This window comes from Microplitis demolitor, chromosome 7, assembly GCF_026212275.2.
Source record: "Microplitis demolitor isolate Queensland-Clemson2020A chromosome 7, iyMicDemo2.1a, whole genome shotgun sequence".
In the NCBI taxonomy this organism is placed as follows: domain Eukaryota; kingdom Metazoa; phylum Arthropoda; class Insecta; order Hymenoptera; family Braconidae; genus Microplitis; species Microplitis demolitor.
In genome coordinates this window covers 2383187-2410946 of record NC_068551.1, presented here as the reverse complement: position 1 = coordinate 2410946, position 27760 = coordinate 2383187, and the positions used below count along the sequence as shown (strand labels likewise).

Genomic DNA, 27760 nt, shown 5'->3' with positions numbered 1-27760 from the left:
TAAAAACAAAATAATTAGAATAATACTTTTTAAAACGTTGATTTCAATTTATACGGTCAATTATATTGTACACTTATTAGCTAATAGAGAATAGAAGTTAGCAGACAGTTAACAATTTTCGAGTTTTTTTTCGACAAATTTAGAAAAAAAATGTAAAATAAAAAAATGCGCATGTAGAAAATTAAAAAAGCTATATGTGCAATTGTTTAAATATTTATTTTTTAATAATTTATCATTTTTTAAAAAATTCAAAAATTGATGAGTACGAATGTGGCAGATATGAGGAAAATTTTTAATTACGAATAAAAAAATTAAACAATAAAAAATATAAAAATTCACATACTATTTTGAAATTTTACGAATGTGCATTTTTTTTATTTTTATTCAATTCACAGTTAATTCGCTTATTTTTAAAATTCAAAAATTACAGCAGTCAATTATTCACACTCATAAGTCAGCCGACGTTTATTAATTTAAAAATAAATGAATTAAGTGTAAATTAAATAAAATTTAAAATTTAATTTATTTAATTTAAATAAAATAATATAATTTTCATAAATAATTAATTTATTTAAAAAAAAAAAAAAAAACTGACCCGGGTTATCCGAAAAGTAATTACGGCGCTGAAAGACACGTGCTCGTGGATCGAGTACCCATTTACGCCAACAAGTCGAATCAAAATCACGTCTCATTATTTTTATTTCTAATAATTTTAATTTAATTCACTTAATTATTGAACTGAGCTCTAATTTATTAGCTGCAAAAAAAATTTACTCCAAAAAATATTTAAATTTAAATTTATTTAAACTGTCATCAATTAAAATTTAATTTCATCAATTTAAAATTTAAATAACTCACAGTATAATTTTCAAAAATAAATAATTTAGTAACAAAAAAAAAAAAAAACACCGGGGTTATTTGAAAAGTAATTACGTCACTGAACGACACGTGCTCGTGGCTCGAGTTTTCAACAAAACAGTAAACAAAGTTTTTTTTTCATCACAAATACACTCGCACGTGCAACAAAACAGAACCCAAAACCAGAGAGAGATTGATATTAAATATATATATTTTTTTAATATAATGTCACTCTTATATATATATATATATATATATATATATATATGTATATATACAGTAAGTAACTTTTTTTTTTCTTTACTTCATTTTCTTTCTTTGCTTCATTCGCTGTCTCTCCCCACTTCCTCACATCTCTTCCTACTCCCAAAAATTATTTACTATACACAAATATATGTATGCATATATATCTATAGGTAAATGATCTAGTGAACCTTCAAAGCGCATTGCCGGCAGCTCATTCTCATTAGACCGCGCGACGTCGGCACACTTGCAGTGGCAGTAACACCGGCGAAGATAACATTTTTCTCGCGCGTTTTTAGTAAGTATTTGAGTATAAGTTAAATATTACATCACTAAAACACGTACTGTGAATCGGTAAGTTTTTTCTCAGAACCTCCAGTCAATTTATCGTAAATTTTTTATCCATTTCTTCATATTTTTTATTTATTTTATCGTAAATATGTTTAATATTCAAATTTGAAGTTTGCGATGATTTAATTTTAAATTTTGTCAACGTGCCTCGTGCTCACTTAATTTTTCTTTGTCTTCGTCACTGCCTTCATATTTATCACTATAATTTTCTCTAAATTACATGTTTTTATTTAAAATATTTTAATTAAACGATAAAATTAATAAATAATTAAAGTTTAATTTATAAACATTTTTTTTTCTTATTAATAAGTTTAAAAAAAATTAATGGCGTCATATTTTCTCGAGCAATTTTGACCTTGAAATTTTCAATTCAACTCATAGTTTATATAATAAATTACTTAAATAAATATATACTGTAACAATTAGTTGATTAGGTTATTAGTAATAAAATATAAATATATGAATGTTAACTAAAATGTAAAATAATAAATTTGAATTTTTGAAATTTCAGATTGCAAAAAACAAAATGAAGCCTGATACTCTAGGACCTGTAGAAGAAAACCGTCCTATGGAAACGATGTCGGAGACATCGGAGGCGACCACAACGACCGCGGCATCGGAGTACCAAGGATTCGATTTTAACGATGACATCTTGGAGGTCGCACGTCTTCTACGCGTAACAAATATCGAAGATCTTAAACGTGAGCGGTTTCGTGTTGATCGCCGTAAACTCGAACAAATGCTTATTGGTACCGTATTTTATTTATCATTCTACCCATCTTAATCTCCTTAGTACCTGACTTAATTACACCATTACCCTTAACAAGTAAACTATATTTAAAATTTGAATTTAATGTATTATTTTCAGGCGAAGATGAGACACTCGAACGTGCTGATGTTTTCTTCGAGAAGGTAATAAATTGTTATTGTCATAATTCTTTCAGTCATTAAAATATTCACTCATTATTGTCGTACATAACTGTACATATATTCAATACATATATACTTGTAACGCATATTGAATGAGTCATTACTCATTTATTATTGATGACAATAATATTAATTTTACAAGTACAATAAGCAGAGCGAGAGTATAATTTTAAATAACGAAACTCATTTTGAGGAAAACAATTTTTTTTTTTGACGTAAATATCTTAAGTAAATACTTTGTGTACTGAAATCATTAGATTTACATATTTAGTATTAAATATATATATAAATAGATGTATATATGTATAGATATATATCAATCATTTAATTACGCTCGATTAAAAGCTTGTAATTTTGACAAGTGATAAATAATGTTATTGTAAAAAAAAAAAAATTAATTAGTGATATTAATTTGTTGTATGAGGAAGAAACTAAAGAGACAAGAGCAAGTTTACTTAAAGATACGAGTAGGGGAATTGTCGAGTGGGAGGTCGACCTAGCAAGCGAGCAAGTGCCCGTTACATTATCTCGAATTAGTCAGTCAGTCAGTAAGTCATTCTGTCTCGCGAGTAATGTCGTCGCGACGCGGTGTACATAACTATTATTATCTTAAACTTGTTAACCGAGTATAGGTTTTATTATTTTAAAATATAAATTATTTTACCAAGACAACTTACGGGTTTTGTGAATAAATAAATCGAGTTATTTATTTTTTAAAGAGTATTTAATAATTATCTTCAAATGCAATTACTAAGTGCATTTAATTATTTGTATAAAGATAGTAAATTAAGGTGAAACGAATGGTGAAAGTGACAAATAGATCAGCGTCTGGCTTTCACCGGTTTTTCGTCAAAGACATTGATAATCAGAGCAGGAGAAATGACAGTTAATTAGTCATTAAATATATAAATGTTGTTTTAAAAGTTTATAATAATAAATCTGTATTTTTTAGTTTGAATTTTATTGAAAGAATAACCAGCATTAACTCCATCATGACTGTGGTAATGACCTTTTATATATTTGTTTGCACATTTAAAACTATCTTGTATGCTTATTCTTCTTACGTCAGCTTAATTTATACATTGAACTGCTGTGCTATCAGTTTCAAATGCTCGTTAGAGTTTAGTTTTATTATTTTATATAATTATTTATTTTTTTAACCGATCGCTTTCGCTCTGCTTGTGTTTATTCACTTATACTAAACACTAAATATTTGAATATTTAAATTAAATAATAACTTTTTTTATTTTTTAAATAGATTATGGATCAAACAAACACTATGATTTCCTGGCCAGCGAGATTGAAAATCGGCGCGAAATCCAAAAAAGGTCAGCTCATTAGTTTATTATTTTAATTAATATAAAAAAAAAACAAACTATCTTAATTACGCTGTAATAAATAAAATAAATTATCAATATTAATTGATATAAGTCACGCGGGAGCACAAGTATATCGTATTCGTGTTGTAAGTTACGTCAATTTATAATCTTACGTGACTGGCGTATCGTTTTTAACGTAATACAATTAATTATCTATCATTTGATTTTATTTCGTTCATTTAAATTGCTACGAGGTCAGGGAATTTATTATTATTTTTTTTTTTTCATATTTAATTTACTGCTTTATTATCATAAATTTGTACATACAAAAAATTGTGATCATTATTAAATTAAAAGTGATATAAATTATTGCCAGACTGTCAGTGTGACGTGACGGCAATAACCGACAAGGTGGAAATTTTAGAGACAAGCTACGGAAATTTTTAGGTGATTCATTATCATTCTTTATATTATTAGGGCCTATTTTAAACATTGATTATCATTAAGACATTAGACATATTGACATTATGACAATGACTAGCAAGTGTTAGATTAATGATATTGAATACAACTGTTACGAAAAAAATATGAATAAGTAATAACTTATTAATTTTTGAATTTAGAAAATATAATTGTGTAAATTTCCATAGCTTGTTTATTCTCGTCGGCTCGTTGTTCTAACTTCTATTCAGGTTTCATCACACTCATTCCGCTGTACACACTTAGAAACCAAAAGTCGCAATCGTCCTCGCATGCCCGCGACCTTCTGGTAATTTCCACGCACTCGACCCTCCTTCTTTTTCATATCGATACGATAATCATTAGCGTTAAATAATAACTCAATGATTGACGGAAGTTTTTAAACTTTTATGTCCAATTATATTAATGTACATAAATATATATCATGTTATATATTTAGCGCAAGCTGTTTTAAATAAATTATTTATTATAAATAAATGGGTATGGAAATTATTTGAAGAATTTGAATAAATAATTAATTATTTATTTTTAGATCCGCATATAAAGGTCATTGGTCGTGATGAAGATATTCATACTGCCAAAGAAAAAATAATGCAGATATTGGATACACGAGTAAGTTTTTTTAATTTTATACATTGAAATTTTATTTTTAAATTTTGTTGAAAAAAAAAAAAATATTTTCATTGAATTCGATTTAGATTATAAAAAAAAAAAAAATTCAAAATTTTTATTTCAAATTTTTATTTTTAAATTCTGTTAGTTAATTTTATAAAAAATTATTTTTAATGAATTTTGATCTAGATAATTAAAAAAAAAATTATTAGACCGTTTGAGCCTGAATTAAAAAAACAGATATCAATATAACTTATCAAAATATTTATTTAAAATATCTTACGTTTAAATTATTCACAGTAAATATTTTTTATCAGGTATTAATAAATATCTCCATTTGTCTACATATTGATTAAATATAATTATTTAAAACCTGATGATTTATTTAATAAAATAAATAATTAAGTAATAAATTTTCCTCTTATTGTTTAACAAATATATTATATTATTTGTAATTTATATTACTAATGCGAAAATTTATGTCATTAATTTCCGATAATTTTTTTTTACACGACGTACGGTAACAGTTAGTATGGCAATACATTAAAAAATAATAATAATAATAACAGTATGACCTCTAAAATAAATATGGAAGTATGTAGTGGTTTTAAAATATTATTTCATAGTTCAAAAGCTGTTTGATTTAATTTAAAATCAGTTAAACTTAAATGTTAAATATTTAACATGAACTTAAATTTACTAACTAGTTAATTAGCATACAAAATGATGATGTTTGACTATTTAAAATCAAAACATATATTTGTAAGGCTTTATTTGTGTTATTACAGCAGGGACTGCGGATTACGATGAAGCTCGATGTGAGTTATACAGATCATTCTCATATAATTGGAAAGGGCGGTCTAACGATAAAGCGTGTAATGGAAGAGACTGGCTGTCATATCCACTTTCCCGACAGCAATCGTAGTAATCACCAGGAGAAGAGCAATCAAGTGTCAATTGCAGGAGACATGGAAGGAGTTGAGAAAGCTCGTGCGCGTATCAGAGTAATTTATTTATTTAACTATTTTTTATTTATTTATTCAACGGCTCAATTACTTACTAAGTTTAAATGTAAAAAATTATCGGAGTGAACGCGGAGCGGGCTGTTTATTTACTTAATCCTCTCGGAGTGAAATTTACTCCAAAGGGGAATTTCTTTTAGTAGTAAAATTTTTAATAGAATGCCGATTTAAATAAAATCCAGGTCACTTCGAAATCACTTCTCTAAAAAGACAACCTCCCGATTTACTCCGTATTTGGAGTGATTTTTTTGTAAAAACTCCGAGTGATTGAGTAAATTTGGATTTAAATGAAATTCAAATTACTCCCGATTTTTTATTATAATTTTATAAATTGACAATTAATTTTTAATTACAGAATTTAACGCCATTGATATTTTCCTTCGAGTTGCCAATAATGGGATCGATGCAAACCGTCCCCGATTCAACGAGTCCTTGTATTGTTAAAATTCAAGAGCAGTACAATGTACAAGTTATGTTTCGCACTCGTCCGAAGCTGCACGCGACTCTTGTTGTTGTAAAAGGTTGCGAGTGGGAGGTCCATCAAGTCAAAGAGGCCACGACCTCTCTAATTAACTACATGTGTAAAAATTTAGCGGTAAGCCATACATGCACGTCATAAATTCATAAATTATTATTATTATTTTTACGACTGACACGTTCGGATAAATTAAATTCACGCTTTAATTTTTTAGCTGTAAACATCTGTGATAAGAGAAAGAATATCTTAATTGTATCTATTAAAAAATAACCTTGATATCACGTGCTCATGTCAGTGAGGAAAAATAATAATAAATGATAAGCAATATTGTATAAACACTTGCACATATACGACTTTTAATTACACAGGGTTGACGGGGATCGTAAAAAAATAATAATATATTTATCATTTAAATTCCATTTCCTCATTATTGCAGTATTTTCATTTTTATAAACATGGTTTTTAAATTATTTATAAATAAAATTATTTTTTTTTTTATAGAATCAAATTCCAGTGCAAATGTCTATGGAAATTTCACCGCAACACCACAGTGTGGTATTGGGAAAACAAAATGGAAATTTAAAATTAATAATGCAGCGTACATCGACTCAAATAATGTTCCCGGACGCTGGTGATCCAAACATACCGAGTTTAAAAAAAAGCAATGTTATAATAACCGGTAGTATCGATAATGTTTACTTGGCACGTCAGCAATTAATCGGATCACTGCCTCTAGTCGTAATGTTCGACTTTCCTGAAGACGCAACGCCGACTTTCGACACCGAGACGATATCGCAGTTGATGCAAACTCTTGATGTCTTTATTAGCGTCCGTCACAAGCCCAAGCAAAGCGCTCTGTCGGTTATTATAAAAGGAGTTGAAAAAAATGCATCCCGTATTTATGAAGCCAGGAGACAGATACTTAATTTAAAAGAGCCAAGACTTCATGCGACTATTCCAGATACTTATCATATACCCAATGCCACCAATGTATTCCTGGGAAACACTGCCGGTACAGTATCAGCTAACATGCGAGCGAGATTGGATAGTTCAGCAGGTATGTCGTCATTAAATTCGCAGAGTACGTCACCCTACAGCGTATCACCGTTATCGTTATCTCCAACGTCAATGGGATCGTTGAGCATGTCATCGCACTGGGGCGGATCCGCTTCATCGATTTACTCGGGAATGTTAAACTCCTCGTACGGAATTAATCACCCGAACGTCCAACTTCTGGCCGCTACACGTCATGCGATGCACAGCAATCTCCTTAACCCGCCACAGCCGAACGTTCATCGCCACGGACAAGGACTTCTCGGTGATTATTTTTCATACAGCAGTGCTTCGAGTACTCTATCAAGTCCATCAGCCAGCCCGCGAAACGTATCGCCTTCCCCGATCGGATTGTCCGATACCTCGAGCATGGACATCTCTGGAGTGCTGTCTGATTTCGGACTGAGTGACCTCCCGAGTGATCGTGCATCGAGTCGCCAGTACTCGGGTTACGATTACGACCAGAAGAAAATTATGGCATTTAAGGCAATGCAAAATCTTCCAAAGCCAAACGAGTATCGAGTACCGACGTCTACGTGGTCGGGTTACGGTTTAAGTCAGACCATGCCTCCCGCTACGGTAACATCACTAGACTCAACGGTTCACTCTAAACCCATCGAACCTTCTGATCTCTGGGATGATCCCAAGACACCGTTAGCTTATGCGCCGCCGATGGACTTCAAAGTCGATTCTGCTCAAGATAAGGGTATGCTGGGTATGACTTCTTCTTACGTTGATCACACGCCCGGATCACGACTTGAGAAAGTTATCGCGGGACAACACACCGACATTGCCAGTATGCTGACTAGTGTTGGGCTTGAAAAATATATACGTAAGTTTGTTATTAAATTATCTATCTTTAATTACAATCTCATGCCTTCATTGCTTTTAAAAAATAATAACAATGCTTGTATATAATTTACTTATCACAATTTCATTGCTTTTGTTTTTTTTTTCTTTTTTTTTTTTTTCATTTCTAAACATCAGGTCTTTTGATGTCTCACGAAGTAGACATGACGACGTTTCGCTCGTTGACTGAGAAAGATTTGTATGAGATTGGAATCACAGCTTGGGGTGCTAGACGTAAAATTTTGCTTCTCATTGCTGGTATGTACTGACTTACTGCTTTACTGACCTCAATACCTGGTATTCATAAAAACTAATTACTGTACTTTGGATTAACATAAATAATATTAACAACAGTATAATAATATGGAGGGATTTGACATTGTTTCAGAGTTAAATAAACGTTCTATGCCATTCTCTGGAAGCGTTGCACCCGGGGCTGAGCGAAAATCTTCTTTGACAAGTACATCAAGCACCGGAATATCCAGTACAACTACCGTCGAGGGCAAGTGGTAACGAGGACACGCTTGCTTCCTCTTTCTCTAAGTCAAACGAGATAATAATCGAGGTAGTAAATGTTGAGAAAAATATTTTTAAAAAAAAAAGAGGATAAAAAAATAAAAGCAACACGAGGGAGCGGCATTTTTACCGCGGGATATATATTTAGTGAGATTGTACGTTGCATTCAATATTTTAAGAGCCCGGGGAAAAAGGCTAGAGTTTATGTTTGTGTACCGGAACAAGTTGATCACGTATATTACTATTTTTTTTTTTTTTTTTTTCATATTTATTTTTTTCGCGCTCGCAGGATCTCTCCCTCGTAAGCGAGATAGGAAAATTCGCTATTATAATTATAATTATTATTAATCGATATAAATTAATTTTATTTTATATAAATACACAAAAAAAAAATTCTTGGCGCGAAAAATTTTTACTCGGCCGTAAAAAATTTTCTTGGAGAGAAAAATTTTACTGAGCCAAGAAAAATTTTTTTTTGTGTATACTTATACATATATAAACATAAATATATATATTTATAATTGTTATGTAAGTAGTTAAAAAATCAACTAGCGTTCCTTGTGTTTGGACGCGTAATTGCGGGCGATCACGTGTGAATTAAAGCACGAGGAATAAATTATCAATTTTTTTTTTCGTTTCTTTTTGTAAATTATAACAGATACGCGACATAACTTGAGTTGTAAACTCTTCAAATATATACTATTGTATATTAAATGATTGGAATTGTTATGTATGATGATTTCCAATCGTTTTAAATTTGTCTGTGATGATTTAATGATGATGATAATGAGCGTTTCATGTACGGAACTCGTGTAAAATATTATTTCACGAGTATCTGTAAATCGATCGATCGTAGCTACACGTAAAGCGTTGCAAAGAATCAATTTATTTACATATTTATATTATTTTCACTTAATCAAATGCATCCAGCGTCTATTTGTATTAGCGAAATAAATAATTAATTTCGACTAAGCTCGAAAACTCATCGATTTATATATATAATATCTAATTTATTTATATTTATACTCGTTAATAAATTTATTTATACTTTACCAAAGCTCCCGGCTTTGTAGAAAATTTTAATTGTTGAGATTTTCGAGTTTTATTTTGTTTAACGATAGCTTATTTATTATTATTATTAATTATATTAATTATTAATTGATTTTTAGAGGGCGTTGAATGCATTTGCGTTAAGTGAATCTAGTTATTTGCATGCTAATGATTAATAATAAAAGATTTAATTAAATATTAATAGATTGTTATGCATGAAAAAATATTAAAGGTCAAAAAAAATTATTTAATACGATAAAAATTATAATTATAATTTCCCTCACTGTACGATAATTATCAACTAAAGTCTGTTAAAATGATGATCCTGAAGTTCATGGACAATTAACAATTTTTGGATTTTTTTTAGCAGTTGAATTTAAAAAAAAATAAACTAAAAATATGCACATGTAAGAAATTGAAAAAACTACAAGTGCAATTTTTTCGAATATTTTTTTTTTATAATTTATCATTTTTAAAAAAATCCAAAAATTGTTAAACGTCAGTTAACTTCAGTATTATTAAAATTTGATAATTAATTTTTTTTTTAATACCCAATGAGTGAGGAAGAGAAATAGGTACGATTTTATTTGAGCCATTAGCACTCGCGAACCGATAAAATTATTTTTCTCAATCTAAATTATTATTTTAAACATTATTATTATTTATTTATTATAATTATTATAAATTTTTTTTTCTTTACTCCACTTTAATGCGTTAGGTAATGAGCTTTGCTCACAAACGCTCTTACACTTGACTAAAATATAAATAATTTTTTTTTTTTTTTTTTTTACTGTTAATAGTTTTTTGACTAAACACAGAGTTTTAAAAGCAATTAATTGAAGATAATTGTTGCGGTGTTCATTTATAATAACTAACTACCATGATTTAATGATAAATAATATTTAAACGAGTAGAGTAAAGTCGCACAATATTATTTAGTTTATATTTTCATGATAATTGAGTATAAAAAAAAAAATGAATAAAATTGTCGGAATAAATTTATTTGAGTTTTCATAAATTTAACGACAGTAAAAATACTTGTGTTCGTTTAAAAAATATAAAATAAGTCCCTCGTTTTAATAATTGTTTCTTACCATCAGTTACCACCCTGACATCTCGTACCATTTACTCATGAATAAAAATAAAAATAATAATTCATTTTTTTTTCCTTTTGATATGAATATTTTTTTTTCTTTGCATGTTTTATGAATTTAAAAATAAAATCGAGTTAAGAGTTAAGTAAACAATTAATGCACGGAGATTGTAAAAACTATTGCTTGTCAATCCCAAATTATACAATCAGCCCAATTCAATTAAACTTTTTTTCAACTGTCCATTAAAATCTAAATTTATTCCCAATAAAAAAAAATTTAATGGAAAAAATGATTAAGTGAATCTTAATTAAATAATCCAGGTGACAGATCTTTCAACATTTAAATATAAATATTTATTCAGTCTCATATTTATTTTTAAAAATAATCGATTATTTTTTTTCAATCGCAAAATGTTGCAGGATCATAAAAAATAAAATTTAAATCGAAGTAAAATTAATTCTTCGATTATGTAAACACGGACATCATTCTTTTAGGATTGTGACCATTTTACAATGGATAATATTCATATTTTCAGCTTAATATTTACATATTAATAATAATAATGATTGTTATTAATATTTAAATCTATAACGATATTTAAAAAAGATTCACTTAATCATTTTGATAAGCAAAGCAATAGACAAAAAACATGTAATTAAATAAATTTTTTTTTCTTCGTTGAAACGGAAATGTAAACTATTTTGATAAGAAAAAAAAACAATCCGTAAATATTTGTTAACAATAAATATAAATGTTGAATCAATCCCTGTGGCTATGCATGAAAAATAAAATTGATACTTTTTTAAATAAAAAAAAACTATAGAGTTTATTTCTTAAGTATAAGTTATTAGTCATAAGATAAATAAATTAATTTATTTAAATTAACATCAATAAGCTGACAAGTCAGCCATCAAAGCACTTGATAATTACACTAGTCATTTTATTATAATAGTAAATTATGTGACAAGGGATGACAATTTCAGATCGGAGTGAAGTTGGCTGGCCATCCGCAGTCTGAAATTGTCTTTCAACCTGAGTTACACACGATTTTTCATGATTACCTGTATTGAAACTTGAAGTTTTATGTCAGCAGCTGATCAGAAACAAGTTAATTTAGCAGCAACTATTAGTAAGCGTAAATTGTCATTTGCGGTTTCTAATTAAGCAGAAACTAAATACTATTTATTATTCACAGTAATTTTTATAAAACTTAATCACAGAACTGTCATTTAAGTAAATAAAATTAAGTGTCTGAAATTACTATTATATGACAAGTATCAGAGTTTAAATTGCGAAAGCCTTCAGTCAGCGGGCAGAAACATTTTGTTTGTTCCCTCGGGACTAAAGTTTGTTTTTGCCCGCTGACTGAGGATTTACAATTTACGCGTTTACTATTAATTCGCGGCATTGGACTGAAATTAGCTTTGTTTCAACTGTCTGTAGAGACGCAAACTTTAAATTTTGATGCTGGTATCATGAAATTGCATTAATTTTATTTGTAAATAAAGTAAAAGTTCTAGTACCCGACCAGGGAACTAGTACTCAATCACTCCATATATTTGTATCTATTTAGTAAATATAAATATACAAATATATAAGTGATCGGGTACTGGGTCTCTTACCTTTAATTAAATCTAAGTCGTTAAAAAATATCTTTTATCAAAACAATTAAAGTTCAATATCAGTATCAGTAAAAAAATCATCCTACGGTAAGAAGGATCTGATGATTGAAGATCTCCAACGCTTCGTATCACTTGGAGAGGTAGAGGCATAGTAATTGACATTTGTAGCTGGGTCGAGTTATTTAAAAATTTATTTATGATCAGGTAAAACAATATAAGCTTTCATATTGTCACGATGTAACTCAGCACCACAGGCAAGACAATCGAAGCTCTCAGCAGCAGTAAAGTGCGCTTGCATACAGTAGTAACAGTAAAGATGACAGCAGCCAGCGTGTCGAGGTAACACTGGAGTAAGATTGCAATAAGGACAGAGGGTATTTAAATCCATGCTAGGAGTTTCGTTTATCACAGCCTGAGATTTCGGGAATAATTTACGGAATAATTGTCTCATGTAATGATAATTGATCATGGGCAAACCGGTGCTGAATAGATTTATCAAACCATGCCACAGTAGTTCTCTTATCATGAACGAGTACCCAATATCACGGAACACATGACTAGTGACATTGGAGCTGCGGATACCCAGCAGACGTTCTTTCAGAAACGGCTGAGTTCCACGATGTAAAAAAATTAGCAGGTTCAAAAAACTCAGCGCACTAACTGCAGTTGATATGACGTCTAGGTATTTAACGAACGGTTTCGTCCGCGCGCTAATTAATCTATTAGGATCTAAATATTTTTCTTCAAGGTAATGAGGCACCACCGACATCAACACCAGCAGCACCGCCTTGTTTTTCGTTAAATCTGCGTATGTTAAATTTAATAACTTTTGTCCAAGTGTTGATTTACCTCGAATCAAAGTCCACACCCATATGATTGTCCGCAGACTTGCGTTTATCTCCGGGCTCCATCTCTCGATGACACCTGGGGCAAATAGCTGTGAAGACTCGTGGATTTTTGTTGAAAATATACGAAATATTTCATCGTCTAATTTCCCAGCATCCAGTTGGTTCACTCGTGATACATATGACGAACTCATCGTTAATTATTTTTTTTTTTTATTAAACATAACCTCAACAACAGCTAATAAATAAATAATTAATTAATAATTAGACAGTTAATAATGTAATTATAAATTTTTATGTAATTTGATAAATCTTACCTGTCATTTGTATTTTTTAAACATTTTTATATAAATTGTTTTTAACAATTATTGCAAATCATTCCATTGTTTATCTGACAGTTCATTTTACGAGTGTGAATGTAGCAGACATGAGACAATTTATGAACTTTAAATAAATAAATAAATAAAAATTTTCAAAAAAGCGCGTGCTGATTTTTCATGCATCTAAATACGCATTTTAAAATTTTTATTTTACTTACGTTTTATTTATTTAAAAATTTAAAAAATTGCGCGCTCATTTAAATTTTGGTAGCTGTCAAAAATAATCCAAAATTATGAATTAAATGACAGATTAGTCAGAGTTAAATTTAAAAATCAATTAACAATTGATTAAGTAAAATAAAAAATAATTTTAGACAATTGTCATGTTGGTTATCAATTGTTGATAAGACGAATCTTCATTATCACAGTAGCAAAAACAACAACAGCGACACCAATAAATGTAAAAAGAAAGCACCTACCACCCACCACAATTGTCTTTGATACAACGTATGTGTGTGATATAAAGAGAGCAAAAGAGACAAGACATAAATAAAGAATATGCAAAAAAGAGACAGTTAAATATTCTGAAGCCGGTTCGCGCTGTCGTCGTGCCGCGATGGGAATCCATGTTGCTGCTGCTGTCCGGCTGGTGTAATGACGTCATTGAGTGTTGGTGCAAGTGGATTTTTGATAGTGCGGTTATTTAATAAAATTTATGTACCAGCATGTTTTTTTATTAATTACTTTTGCTGTTAATTATTTTATTTACTCAAATTTTTTTTTCACATCGACACTTATTGCCGGCGGTCTGTTGTCAGTGATTGAGGTTTTCTGTGTGAACTTATATATCAATATATAATAATATACGTGTACGTACATCCATATACATATATATATTAAATATAATTATTATAAAAGCTAAGATCATATATTGGTAGCAGAGTTGGTAGTTAACACACGAGAGGATCGACAGGACGTGAGTGAACGAGGTGAGTTTCGTTATCGAAATTATATAATGTCATTTTTTAAAATTCACAGGTAAATTATAATCCATCATAAATATTTAAAATTTATTATTTATTTACGCTTGTAATATATGTCATAGTGACAAACAGTTATGCTAATTAAGTTATTTAATTATTTATAAATAAATAATACGAGCTAATGAAAAGAAACCGATGAGGAGGAGAAAGAAAGAGGGAGCTACGTAGACGACGCATCGATCTGTGACAGGTTAACCTACGATTTTTAAATTTTTAAATAATAACCCAAGTTTTTTCACATTTTTTTTTTACCCACTTTTACTTTGTCTTTATTGTTGACATCCAGATATTTATTTTCGCATAAATCAGTCGCGCAAAACCGGACATTTATTTTAAAATTAATTCCCGCCCGGCTTTTGTCAATTGACATACACACGTTACAGCTCGTGGACTGTCTTCTCATTAATTTTTTATGTAACTATTATTACTTTGACATAGATTTTTTGTTTAAACATTATTTATAATTAATTTTAATTATTCAAGGCTTGAGTAATCCACAGTATCGAATTTTTAAAAAATATTTAAATTTAAATTTAAATTTAAAAATTAATTGCTATCTTGCTGTCATCTGGGTCGCATATTTAGCAGGTCAGAAGTCAAACCCATTAAATAACTAGAAATTCTATGGCTATCGATTTATCAGCACGTGCTAACACGTGCTGCGGTTTTTAATTAAATTACAATTATTTAAATTACTTTTAAAATAATTAAAGGATAATTTTGTTAATTTCAGATAATTATCAAATTTTTAGGTGATTAATTTGTTTAATGAAACGGAGTAATTCGTGACGGGTGAAAAAATAAAAGTTGAGTGGAATAGGAATCGATAAAATTAGTCCAAGTATCGTTTTACTAGAATTACAGCAAGAAATCCGATAGCACGATAATGGTGTGTGTCGTGCGCAGCTAATGCGAAAGTAAAAGCAATTATTTAAGAAGAATCGTGTGGAAATCAATTGGATTTTGCACGTTTATTATTGAGGCCGGCGACAATCGGTTGTGGTTAACATTTCTCCCTCGCACCTCAGCTTCAATCCAATCCAATCCTATTCTATTCTGTTCTATTCTATTCTACACAACACCAGTCCAACGATACCTTTGTATACACCTACGTACTTATATTATCGGTGCTCTACACATCCTCTTTGCCGTCACATCAACTTGCGCTTGCGCCTAATCAAAACCAACCCCCTCGACATTTCCGACCTCAATTTACGACCAACTCACATTGACTCTTGGTCGTTTTCGCACGCGTTCGAGCGACACACACCAGAGATACACATCGCCAGACAACAAAATTATATCTTTCTCTCTCTAATTTCTATCCATCCATCTATTTTGCTCTTATACTCTCCGCCAATTCATTTTGTTCCCACGTGGAACACTCGGATTTCACATCGCACCAATCTGTACATTAGATACATCCGAACCACACTAATACTCCCATAAATAACCTCTTATCTTAAAATCTAAATCTCTTAACAAACCTGCAAATGCCCAGTAATGCTGGCACAAATAATACAAACCCATAAACTGGCTATTGACTTAATCCCCATTGTCTCTCCGGTGAACCTTTGGGTCGAAATTCAAATTCCATCATTATTGCTGTGTATATATAAATTGCTGTTGTACGAATGACAAAGTCATTGGCCAAAAGAATCAAAGTCCATTGAAAGTGGTGTTTTTCAGAGAAAAGTCAAGTTCCACCAGCATGTATAGAGGGTATATCCGACGACGATAGTTCGTTGGCGCGAGGCGTGGCGGAGTATTGATCGTGCACCCTCAGCTCGGTTGGGTTGAATTCTTCTTTCCCCTCGTGCCTCTTCTGGCTACACTGGCTCTGGCTTTCGTTCTGGCTCTGACTCTGACTCTAACTCCAGCTCTGACTCTGATTCTGGCTCTGGTACCGCTGCTGGTACTGCTACTGCTTTATCTCTCTCTCAATTACCGAGTACCCTGTGCACTGCACAGGGAGGCAAGTATTCCCACATAACATTACACCGCAACCCACTGCTAGTCCCATCCTGTCCACTCCAATTGTACTCACAGTACCAGTATGTATTTATATTCATATATATATGCAGAGAGTTAATGCGAAAACTACGCATGGAGTTTTAAGTAGACTCTCTACAGGGATCCAGAGTAAAGCACAATAAATTTACAAGTTATAATAACGTCATTGAGTGGAGGTTGTTTCTGTTTGTTCGTTGTCTCTTTAGCCATTAGGTTGCCGTAGTCTACAAAATACCCAATGGGAGTTAGTCAAGGTATCCGGACCCTCGTGGCTTGCGGTTCTCCTTGTTTGTATGGTCCAAAACCTAAGCTACAAATTGACAATAAGTCTCTTGTACCCTCAGGCTTTAGCTCACGATCACGCTACTACTCATTCTTCCATTACTAACTCGAGTAAATGTGTCTGACAATTTAATTTTTTAACGCTTTGTTGGATTCTGATTGCCTGTTATCATGCTATATTTGTGCTAAATTTGTTAAACCAACTTTGATTTTTTTAACTTTTACTTTTATTTATTTTTTTTAAAGACGACTATTTATTCGTGAGAATACAAAATACGCAGAGACTTCGCACATAGACGTGGAAATGCTAACGACCCTGTAATTACTCTCAACAAGCATCGTTGCTGCATGTAGAGTCTGGGAGAGACGACAAGAAGACCTTTGGAGTCAGACAAAGCTTCTTTTCTCCTGTGCCATTACATGTCCTAAGAGAGGGTTATTTTTACTCCATCAGACCTCTTTACTATTTTAATTTCATGAGAATATCACCAGCATATTATTATATTTTTCATATTCCTGCTTACAAAAGCTCCAGTTTAACAAAAAAATAATAAACAATACAGCGTTCGTAACTTTTTTCTTTGCCCTGATTAACTTTTCATGAATTGCGTATTACAAAAAAAAAAGAAAAGGCCGGTCTTTGATGCGACAGCAAACATGTAACTCGTAATTAAATTAGCCTGAGTGCATTACTGACAGAGCGAGAGAGACATGTCCAGAATGTCTCAATGGCGTATTGAACGTCGAAGCAATTAGTGCTTGTCATCGGATAGTCCATGTCTCTGGAGATCTTTGGACGTGTCTATAACTGTCTACAGCTTATTCATTAGCATCTATATATATACAAATATAAATACATTTATCATCTATCAACTGACTGGTTGTTTTGTCTGTTCCAGGTTACAGAGCCACCGAAACGTCCCGCGGTTACCAGACATGATCTAATCCAGGTGAAATAAAATATTAAATTTACCGAGACATAACATTGACTTATCAACCTGTCCGACAGGGTTGTAATGAATGGAATTTTTAATGAGTTAGGTGGGTTTTAATAATGAAAAGGAAGCTATGGAATTGATAAAGAGGAAGGAAAGGGAATGGCTATGGAGATTCAAGTTTGACAGTGGGTTACATTATGCTTCCTCCTCTCGCGTTTATTTCAGATTCCCAAGTTAATACGCACGCGCGATTCAAAAGAGGGCTCAAGCTTTGCTTTTCTTTCTCACTCTGTACCTAACCATTTTCTCTGGTACATATATATACATCTGTATGTACGTATATATATATATACATACCTCTGTGAGAGGAACAGAAGGGTAGTTATGGATTTTCGGGCTGTGACCTTCGTGCGACACCTATCGCGTCTTGTTTCTCATCGTCATTTACATCTTACACTCTCACACAACTTACAGTCTCGGTAAAATCCTCAAGTACTTTTTATTATAACTCGAGCAATGCTCCTCTGCTGTTCAACTGATACTTAATCTCATCCCTTCACCGGGTTCATAAAATCTTATCCTATTCATCTCTCACTTTTTATATTTATATAAAGTTATCAATGTCGCTCCAATAAATCTTTTCATCCTCGTACTTTTTATCCTCGCTATCATTATTGTCATTACCGTGACAATCACAATAATCATCATCACAGTCATCATCATCATCATCATCATCATTATTGTAATTGTCATAGTATAAACAGAGAATGAAATAATTTCATTCGTAGTTGTTCGGGTTGCGGTACTCTGCGGCATCGTGTCCCCCTCCGCCATCTTGCTTTATCGATCACATTCGTAACATTCACTCTCTCACTCACTCTCACTCATTCTCTTTCTCTAACTCACCCTCTGAATGTACACACAGTAGAGAGAGAGTCTGTACATAGACCTCGCTCATGTTCGCCCTCTACCCTGCTCTCTATTCTTCACCCTCTTACTCGCTCGACATCATTTTGTCCCTGGTTCTGTGTTCGTTTTCCTTTTACTTTATTTTTATTTACTTTTTTTCATTATTTCATCTTCTCCAAAACAGTTTGTTGTTATTTTATCTCTTTTCTCTTATCCCTCCTTGCTCTTTTAACGTCTCTCCCTTCCTTATCTTCTTTATTTTAGTCCTCTCTCTCTCTAATTCCCATTCCATGGACAACATTCGAGCCAAAGAGTACAACTCATTATGTATTCCACGTGGATGCAAAACTGGCGTCCCTCATAGCCGTGCTTTGGTGATTATTAGTTGGAAATTGTTGAGAGAATTTAGGGGTTGTTGTGTACGTTGCGGCTGGACGAGCCGAGCTTTGAGAAGGGTACTAACTCCATACCGTACTATACAGTACCGTACGCTACCACGGTGTTTATTAATTAATGGAACGTCGTCTGGAAGGTATGACGGCATAACCAAACGCTGTTAGATGAGACGATAAGTCGATGACCCGTTAAATCTACTTTATATTTCAATTATCTTCTCACATATCATATCGCACCTGCATCTGTTCATATTAAATATTATACTATACTATAATACTTTATCCACCCACACAAAAAAAATTTATTAAATTATTTTATTGAACCGGGATAACTTTTATGAAACAGTACTCATTTTTTATATTTTTATTTATTTATCGTAAACAGTACAGCGGATAAACTTTTTACGGTGATAGTAGAGTGTAAAAATGCTGTTAAAATTTAACTTGCCAGTTGTTTTCTTTGCCGGACGGCAAAGTGTTGTTATTGCCACCCTCTTACTGCTAGCGCGAGTAGAAGAAAGACTGGGGAGGGTTAAAAAACTCTTGTTGCAACTTCAAAGCAGAGTTATTTTAGGAATTATGTATGTTGTACTTGGGGCTATATCTCAACCCTTGTACTTTTGCATTGGGAATGATCGATTTTTTACGGCAACCGTATGAAAAAATTTTAAAAATAAAATTTATTATTTTTTGCCTTCTGAATCTGGCAAGAGGAAATTTTAATTTACTTAAACTATTGTGTGTTTTATGCAGGCACATATATATGGATAAAGTATACTTGGGATATGTATGAAATGTGGAGTATGAAGAGGCAAAAAAGGACTTTTGAATGAAATATATACACGACCTTTGAGCTTTGTCTTAAAATAGAGATAAAAAAATTTTTGTTTTATTTTATCCTAAAAACTCGAGGGATCTTCAGAAACATTTTGATCATCTTAATGAACCTTAATTAAATTAACGCTCACTATGAGAAATTTCTCTTTCATCGGGATTAAGAGGCGTGAGATTAATACCGTTGCGGTATAGTATGATTTCGATGAGGAGAGATGAGTTTAAACAGGAGAGCAACAGAAAGGGATAGGGAGAAGTTAAGGAGAGATAGAGGAAGAGGGAGAGACAGAGAGAGAGAGAGGAAAAAGAGTTACGCCGGCTTTGAGGATTCGAACCGCAAGCTCACCGATGCAGCGAATATTGGCCAGAGCGGGGTCTAAATTGAAATGAGAGAAATTATAATGATAATAATATTTAATAAGAGTGGGTGAGTGAGTGAGGGACAGACTGAAGAACGAAATTATTCACCGGAACGTGTTGTAACTTAAAAATAGAATAATCCAACCGCTCAATATTTCTCGTGTTCGTTTGGCTTTAAATTTATTTAATATTTTATAACTCTTATTATTATCATTATGACAATGACTATTTTACCTCAAGTGTCACTATGAGTCGGATAATTTTCTTAAATTTTTAAAGTTGAATGAAATATGTTAGGTCAGGATTTTATTTTTTAATTAATTAAATTTTCCTACATGTCAAGAGGAACAAGAGAGTAATAGAATAAAAAAATAGAAAGAGGTAAAGGAGAAGAAGATGAACAAGAAGAAGAAGAAGAAGAAGAGTCGAACGAACCGGTGAATAGTCTCGCGCAAACGCAACCCGGCGCACTTGTCCAATTTTACGAGACCGGTGGACAGTCGCGCGGTGCTTTTGACACGCGCCGCATCTATTTGCCCTTATTTGCAATCGCTCTCTTTAATCTTCGCCGCAAACTTATTGGTAATTTAATTACACTCAATTAACTCGAAGAGTAAATTAACAAATTTATTTATTGACATTAAATATATTTATATATTTATTATTAATTATTTCTAGTGAATAAAGTGTCTTCCATTAAATCCGGACTCTATTGTCTTAAACAAGAATATGTGTATTAGCTTGGAGTATCGGATATCGATAATGTGACCAGGCTTTTATAAATTTTCTTTTCATCTTCATGACGTGGATTGCCTATCATCTACAGTGAGATAAATCACGTACGCGCATACTTTACAAGCTACGATACACGTTGCTGCTGCTCCGGTTACTATTGTTGTTGTTATTTATCTTCCCCTCGTATATATTTTTTCCTGCGCTCGATGTACTGAAATAAAAATCGTGAAAAAAAAATACATGAAAACCCATCAGGCTTGAATGTTTAATTAAAAAATAATAATAGTGAATATACTCCATTATATTTTATATTTTATCATCAATGATTTTACACTGAGTACTTTTTTTTACGGCGTATTCATCAGCGTTAAAAGCAATATGACTTAGTGAGTTAAAAAAAAAAATATAAAAAAATTGGTAGAGCAAAAGATATTTTACCAGTGAGTGATATTTTAAAAGTAAAAAAAAAAACCATATCGAGGAGAGAGAGTCGAGGTGTGGTCCGGCACGCTGTCCATTACTACTGAATCACAAATATAAGGTACTAAGGAAAAAAAATATGTGTATATATATATACATATATATAAAAATGGAGTAATGATTTATGAGCTTACAAGAATGTTTGAGTTATGAAAAAGTAAATGTAGTAGACGTTAATATATTGACGTTATTTTTCGTTCTGTTCGTTTTAACTTGCCCGAGAGCTATGAAAAGTAAAGTAAAAGGTAAAGTATTAAGTATAAAGAGAATGAGAATGAGAATGAGGATAAGAAGGAAAAGGAGAAAAGTAAAAGCTAGGAAAGTTAAGTTTTTTAGCCGGTGCTTATCCTATCCGAGCGAGCAAGCACGCCGGGTCAGGTATACCCAACACTTGGTTCGGCTCTCCTCAGTCTTTGAAACGTCACGTGACTCTCAGTGAGCCAGAGGGTGCCCTTGGAGGGTATAAAGAGCCGAGGAGACGATAGTTAAGGGTAGTAGTATAAAAGACGCGAGGGAATCCAAGGAGAAACGTGATACGCGTCTCAGATCACCACTTGTCAATCTTTATTTCTTTTTCTCTTCATTTTACCTTTCAACTCTACAAAAAATTTAAAAAAAAAACTCATCACTTTACGCTCCAATTGATTCTCTTCTAGTCAATTAATAATTTCAATTGATATTAATTTAATTTATTATTGATTTGTATAGTAATAAATTACTGAGTTATTATGGGTATGAAAATTACTCGGTGGTGGTGGGAAAAATGTAGGGAACAGGATTGATAATAAAGAGAAGTATGTATGTATGCTTTATTAATATTTATTTATAGTCAAAAAATAAACATAATAATAAAAATAATAGTGGTTTTACAATCGATAATGAATCCATGGGAATGCAATATAAGCGAGAGTGAGCTGTCTCGAGGGTGGACGAGTAGGAGCTAGAAGTAAAACGATCGTAGTGAAAATCTAGGCCAAGTAGTAGGGTGAACTGTAGGCAGCAGCGTAATAGGGATAGGCTGAGTAGGCGGAGTAGGCATAGGGGTAACTGTATGCCGATGTGTAAGCCACTGGCGCTGTGTAAGCTGCGGTGTAAGCCACTGGTGCGGTGTACGCGCCGAATATCACTCCACGTTTATCGCGGGGTCCTGCTTCTGCGATCTGTTCTTGATGAGATGCCGATTCCGTCTTAGTTGGCTCGAGGGATTCAACTTCCGTTGGTTTACCCATCGCTACGGCGATCAGAGCCATCAGGAGGATTGATGCCTGCAATTACAATTTATCTTTTACTATCAATCTATCCGTTACGACTTACTTTATCCTATTACTTTTTGTGATACTCGATCGTTAACTTCGATCGCCGAATTATATATTTATTTTTAACCAGAATGCAAACACTTTTTTAAAATTCGAAAAATAATTCTGGTTAAAAATAAATTACCAGTTTTGTTAATTAAATTTTTAGTAAAATCCAGAGCTGAGTTGATGAATTGTTCATTAAGTAATTAAATGCACTAATTAATAATTAAAATAAAAAGTTACTTACAACGATGAATTTCATGGTGATTGGATTTGTTTGTTTTTAGTGACTTAGACTGTCTGAGATTGACTTGAGTCGATTGATGTCGATAGCTGAGCAGCCGGAGCTTATATACCAGTTGGTGATCGTCTTGGCGAGCATCGACATTGGCCGTACGTGCTCGGACTTAACATGTCGAGTACATTAGACAACAAAGGCCCCCACACTGTCTATTTTGGAAACCAGCAATTGCATCGTAACAATACGCACATGTATATAGATATATAGATGTATAGAAGATGTATTACATATATGCTTGAACGCATAATACCTGGAGGAATATCAACACGTACTATAATACTCGACAATCGAAGGATAAATTATGCAACCTGAGTCCTTGAACGCCTGCCAACTATTAACGAAAGTGTTTTACAATTCATGAGTTATCGGATGTCCAACACGTCCCATAATGAGCCTTGGACTTGTTCGTGCTCGAGAAAATTAAATATTTAATTTTTACTATTATAATATATATATATATATAAGATTGTTACACTGAATTTAATAGCCAGTGAGCACAAAGTCCATTAAGGCTAGATCATTACATACCTGAAGGCCTGGAGAATAAGATAAGAAATGAGAACGGAGGAAAAAGTAAAAAAAAAAATCTTTATCTAGTGGTAGAAGCAAAGGTGATGATCTATGGTCTCGAGGGAGTCTTTGGAACTTGACTTTTATTCGAGGTAGTAACCCTGATATTGCGAAACGCATTTTCTACCCCGAGGCATATCAGAGGGGTGAACTCGGCTACTACTATCCTGGCATTGGATGTACAGATATTACAGTTTTAGGTTGAGTGTATACATACATAATAGTGGATACTGTGTACTATGTACTGAGGCAACTTGAGGAAAGATAGCTTGTAGATTGCCTATATTGATAACTCTCCGCCTTCCTCGACTTCCCGAGGGTACCCGCCCAAACGATTCGCAATCGACGTTCGCCCGAGCGTTGAATACCAGCTGTGACGGAAAAAGGATATTGGCCCCCTCGGCGGGATTGTCATTTTAAAAGTTTATTTTCTTAAACTTTTATAAATGTCAAATTGTGATTTACCGTCATCGACGGTCGGACTATCGCATCGCCACATCAAACGATCGCTGAAGAGACCGAAAGCCTGCGTTACTGCTCACTAGACTTTGGTTATTTATTTACTTTAAATGCTGGCTTAATCTTATATTCGTAATAACGAATTAAGTAGAGAAATTACCGTCTCGAGAATAGCTTGCGTATATCATTCTAAATCCAGCGTTAAAGTATGAACGCCGACAGGCCATAAAATATTCTCGAGAAATACTAAAGCTTTATGTCAAGACTTTCCACATTTACTTATATATTTTTTTCATTCTATATAAGTGTCTATTCATATATTTTCATAGATATTACATTTATTTTTTCATCTTTTTTCAACCGTCGGTGACTTTAAAAATACTAAAATCAAGTGCAAAGGCGTGTCCGATTGACAATAAACCTCGACGATAAATTTTCGATAGCTTCAAATATTACCCAGGTCAAAAGAGTACTTCTCTATTCGATTTTACGACGATACCGTCTGCTTTTTACGTATTTTATTTTCTTTAGATTCCTATCCTTAGTCTTTGGCCTTAATTTAAGAGCTACTGCTTCGAACTACTGATCCGACATTGCAATTTAAATAAAAAATTTTCTCTCCACTCAGTTTTATTTTTTTTTACATAAATTTAAAAAATTTTCTGAGTGCGCGCGGCTCAAATCCGGAATCATTTTTATTTTTCCAACAAATCAAATACAAAAAAACAAAAACTAAAAATATGCACATGTGGAAAATTTAAAAGACTACATGTGCAATTTTTTTAAATATTTTTTTTTTTTTATAATTTATCATTTTAAAAAAATCAAAAATTTATCAGACGTCTGCTGACTTCAGTATGATATCATTTTTTATTTAATTTATCTCTGGAGTGGAATCAACTTCATAAAAAAATTCATTTTGACATTAGAACTCCAGATCGGAGTAGATCCAGGTTCAAATTAAATTCAGATCACTCCCAAATTATTCTACTTAAAAGAAAATCCATATGCGGGTCGATTTTTTATTTTGAATTCCGGAGCAAGCGACGGAGTGAATTTTAATTTAAATAAAATCCATATTCACTTGCAATTTTTTAGATAGCATATAAAAAAAGTAACATACGCTTTGGTTTATATTTTTATTTACTTTTTTCAGTTCATCTTTCTTTCAATCGCATGAGTTATAAGTCGAAGTATAAATTTACCGACTGCAACTATTGACAAGAGCATAAAGTTATTGAATTCCAATATACGTGTTGTGTGGTTAGAAGAGAAGAAGGAAATGACGCGCGAAACAGTGTGAAATATGGGTTTTTATGGCTAACTAAACGCAACTATCGATTCATGTCTATTTTATTTATTTTTATTACCGTTTTATTATTTTATTATCATTTTTTTTATTTGACAATTTTATCATTTTTACGAGTTTCAAATTGATTTAGATTTTTATCTCGTATCATACACACCAGGCGTCGGTATTATGAATAAAAATAATAATAACAATAAAGTTATAAAAGAAGTGAGAGTAAAAAAAGGCCGCAGAAAAAAGCAAAGAAAGGAGTGAGCACGAATAGAAGAACAGGCTGTGTGATACACGGGTGAGAATGGAGCAAAAAGGGTAGAATAGGCAGGGTACGCTATGAAGTTTTGGATCGATCAACCACCACGTGGTGCTCAGCTATGCTCTGCGGCAACGCGTGACGTTGCTTATGCTCGTGAGCATTATCAAAAGCTCAATCGATATCACGTTTGTTCTAGAATAAATATTAAATATTCATAGGATGCATTCCATAGCCGCTTTTTTATTTATTTTATTTTTTATTGTGCGCAGAACGGAGTTGTACAGAATATGCTATTGTTATTATTATTATCATAATATTCAATGAATTTTAATGGTTGATTTAAATTACTAGATTATCTCAAGGCAAGTACTCGGTAATTGAATAATTATATACATATCGAATATTAATAGTCAATATGAATTTTGAATTATTAATTTATAATTTACTTTAGTTACAGTGTTCGAAATTGCAGTTTATAACTTTCAAATGTATGAAATACTGAATTAATTTAAAAATTTTTCATTTGAAAAGTGCGGGAATAATTTAAAAATTTAAATTATTCGACGTTGCGAAAATGAAAATAATTTATGTGATTTGACTGCTGCGGAGGTTGGGGTGGCCTGCAATTTGTGGCTGGCATACCAGCATCTATATGCGAAATATTTCAGAAATCCAGTCATCCAGTAAATTTTTAACTTTCATATTCGCGCGCTTTTAATATATACATATATGAGAAGTTTTGAAGGGAAAATATGAGTTTGAGTTGAAGAAGGAAAGCTGTGAAGTTGAAAATGAAGAGAGGACGAAGCGATTGATAAATCTTGTAGCAAATACTTGAACATAAAATCCACAGGTCGTAAGTCAATCAACGTCTGCACTGATGTCGTGTGGATTATTAATTATAGTCGGGAATGCGGCTAATTAAGATTAGCTGTGGCAAGACGCGTGTCTGTAGTATCTGAAGCTCCTCTAAATTCTCTTCTCATCTTCATCCTACTCATCATCCTCATTCTCATGCTCTCTCGAGCCGCATTTCACCAGCCAAGTGAAGACGCGAGTAAGAGCAACTAAACGGCTAGAACGGGCCAAGTCAAAGCATCGTTGAAATATACCTCCCGATATGCAGACTAATACGAGTGCCTTCTACTACTACTACTCCACTCAGTATCTGGTTGACGTGGTCGCGCCGCGAGCCGAAATAGCGAAAAAGGAAATGAATGAAAGTTTAAATAGAGGAGAGAATACGAGTATGAGAAAACGGGAGTAAAAGAGCTGAGCTAAGCTAAGTAAAGAGACACTTGGGCTTAGTTTCCGGCAGACTTAAGACGTTTCCGCGATTTCCCACAAGATTTATATCGCTTTTTAGTTACCTCGTACCCCCAAGACCCCAAGATGAATTTTCTCAGACACACATGCACCCAAAAACATGATATGTTATTTAATTAATATCACTTCTTGAAATATATATTTATGGGCTTTGATGTTACGACCAAATGGAATTCATAAATTTACGTGTCGTTGACACAAGCTTACTATCAAGTACAAATAACAAAATTAATATCCAACTTATATACTTTTAATGATTGCAAAAAAAAAATATTTCATTTGATAATTGAAATAAATATTTTTTTTTTCAATTACGTAACGATGCGGCGTCGAGTTTTATGACAGGCGCGATAAAATAATGGGTAAAAAAAAATGCTTCGTAGTATAATCTCAGAGATTTTATTACCGCGTACTTTTTATACGTTTTTTTCAGCGTCAACAATTTTACCTAGCAACCACCTGCCGCCAATTTCCCGGTGGATAAATCTCCGGAAAAGCTATTTCCCGGTTAATACCAACCCCGAGATGTCTTCTTAAAGTATCTCTCCGTCCAACTGTTTGCAAACATACTTGAACTAGCCGTTTCATTTCATTCAGAGTAATTTTATCTCGA

The 27760-nt window shown here is 32.4% G+C and overlaps 3 protein-coding genes across 6 annotated transcripts; 1 reads left to right on the top strand and 2 right to left on the bottom strand.

The window, feature by feature from the left end:
- Positions 1 to 1289: 1289 nt before the first annotated feature.
- On the top strand, positions 1290 to 8970 carry LOC103571071 (protein bicaudal C). 4 transcript variants are annotated; one of them, XM_008549064.3, is made up of 10 exons: positions 1290 to 1399; positions 1964 to 2201; positions 2321 to 2364; positions 3641 to 3710; positions 4714 to 4793; positions 5582 to 5797; positions 6171 to 6410; positions 6795 to 8178; positions 8334 to 8453; positions 8584 to 8960. In XM_008549064.3, the coding sequence occupies exons 2-10, from the start codon at positions 1979 to 1981 to the stop codon at positions 8706 to 8708; spliced, it is 2502 nt and encodes an 833-aa protein (XP_008547286.1). In that variant the 5' UTR covers positions 1290 to 1399; positions 1964 to 1978; the 3' UTR covers positions 8709 to 8960. The 4 variants fall into 4 exon arrangements, with proteins under 4 accessions (XP_008547286.1, XP_053596480.1, XP_008547287.1 ...); XM_008549065.3 differs by having other exon boundaries at positions 1295 to 1455; XM_053740505.1 differs by lacking the exon at positions 8334 to 8453 and having other exon boundaries at positions 1291 to 1455; positions 8584 to 8970.
- LOC103571072 (peroxisome biogenesis factor 2) lies at positions 8956 to 14068 on the bottom strand. The gene is made up of 3 exons (XM_008549068.3): positions 13861 to 14068; positions 13640 to 13766; positions 8956 to 13560 (listed from the first exon to the last, which is right to left on the bottom strand). The coding sequence occupies exon 3, from the start codon at positions 13514 to 13516 to the stop codon at positions 12668 to 12670; it is 849 nt and encodes a 282-aa protein (XP_008547290.1). The 5' UTR covers positions 13517 to 13560; positions 13640 to 13766; positions 13861 to 14068; the 3' UTR covers positions 8956 to 12667.
- Positions 14069 to 22434: 8366 nt separating this feature from the next.
- Positions 22435 to 23284, bottom strand: LOC103571068 (uncharacterized). The gene is made up of 2 exons (XM_008549060.2): positions 23177 to 23284; positions 22435 to 22896 (listed from the first exon to the last, which is right to left on the bottom strand). Exons 1-2 carry the CDS (start codon positions 23189 to 23191, stop codon positions 22600 to 22602), a joined length of 312 nt encoding a protein of 103 aa, XP_008547282.1. The 5' UTR covers positions 23192 to 23284; the 3' UTR covers positions 22435 to 22599.
- Between the last annotated feature and the right edge of the window lie 4476 nt (positions 23285 to 27760).

Excerpts from the sequence above, each read along its gene's own strand:
- LOC103571071 (XM_008549064.3), top strand. The coding sequence starts at position 1,979 with ATGAAGCCTGATACTCTAGGACCTGTAGAAGAAAACCGTCCTATGGAA. Across the intron at positions 2,365-3,640 it reads CTGATGTTTTCTTCGAGAAG|ATTATGGATCAAACAAACAC; the intron begins GTAATAAATTGT and ends TTTTTTAAATAG. Across the intron at positions 8,454-8,583 it reads AATTTTGCTTCTCATTGCTG|AGTTAAATAAACGTTCTATG; the intron begins GTATGTACTGAC and ends ACATTGTTTCAG.
- LOC103571072 (XM_008549068.3), bottom strand. The coding sequence starts at position 13,516 with ATGAGTTCGTCATATGTATCACGAGTGAACCAACTGGATGCTGGGAAA.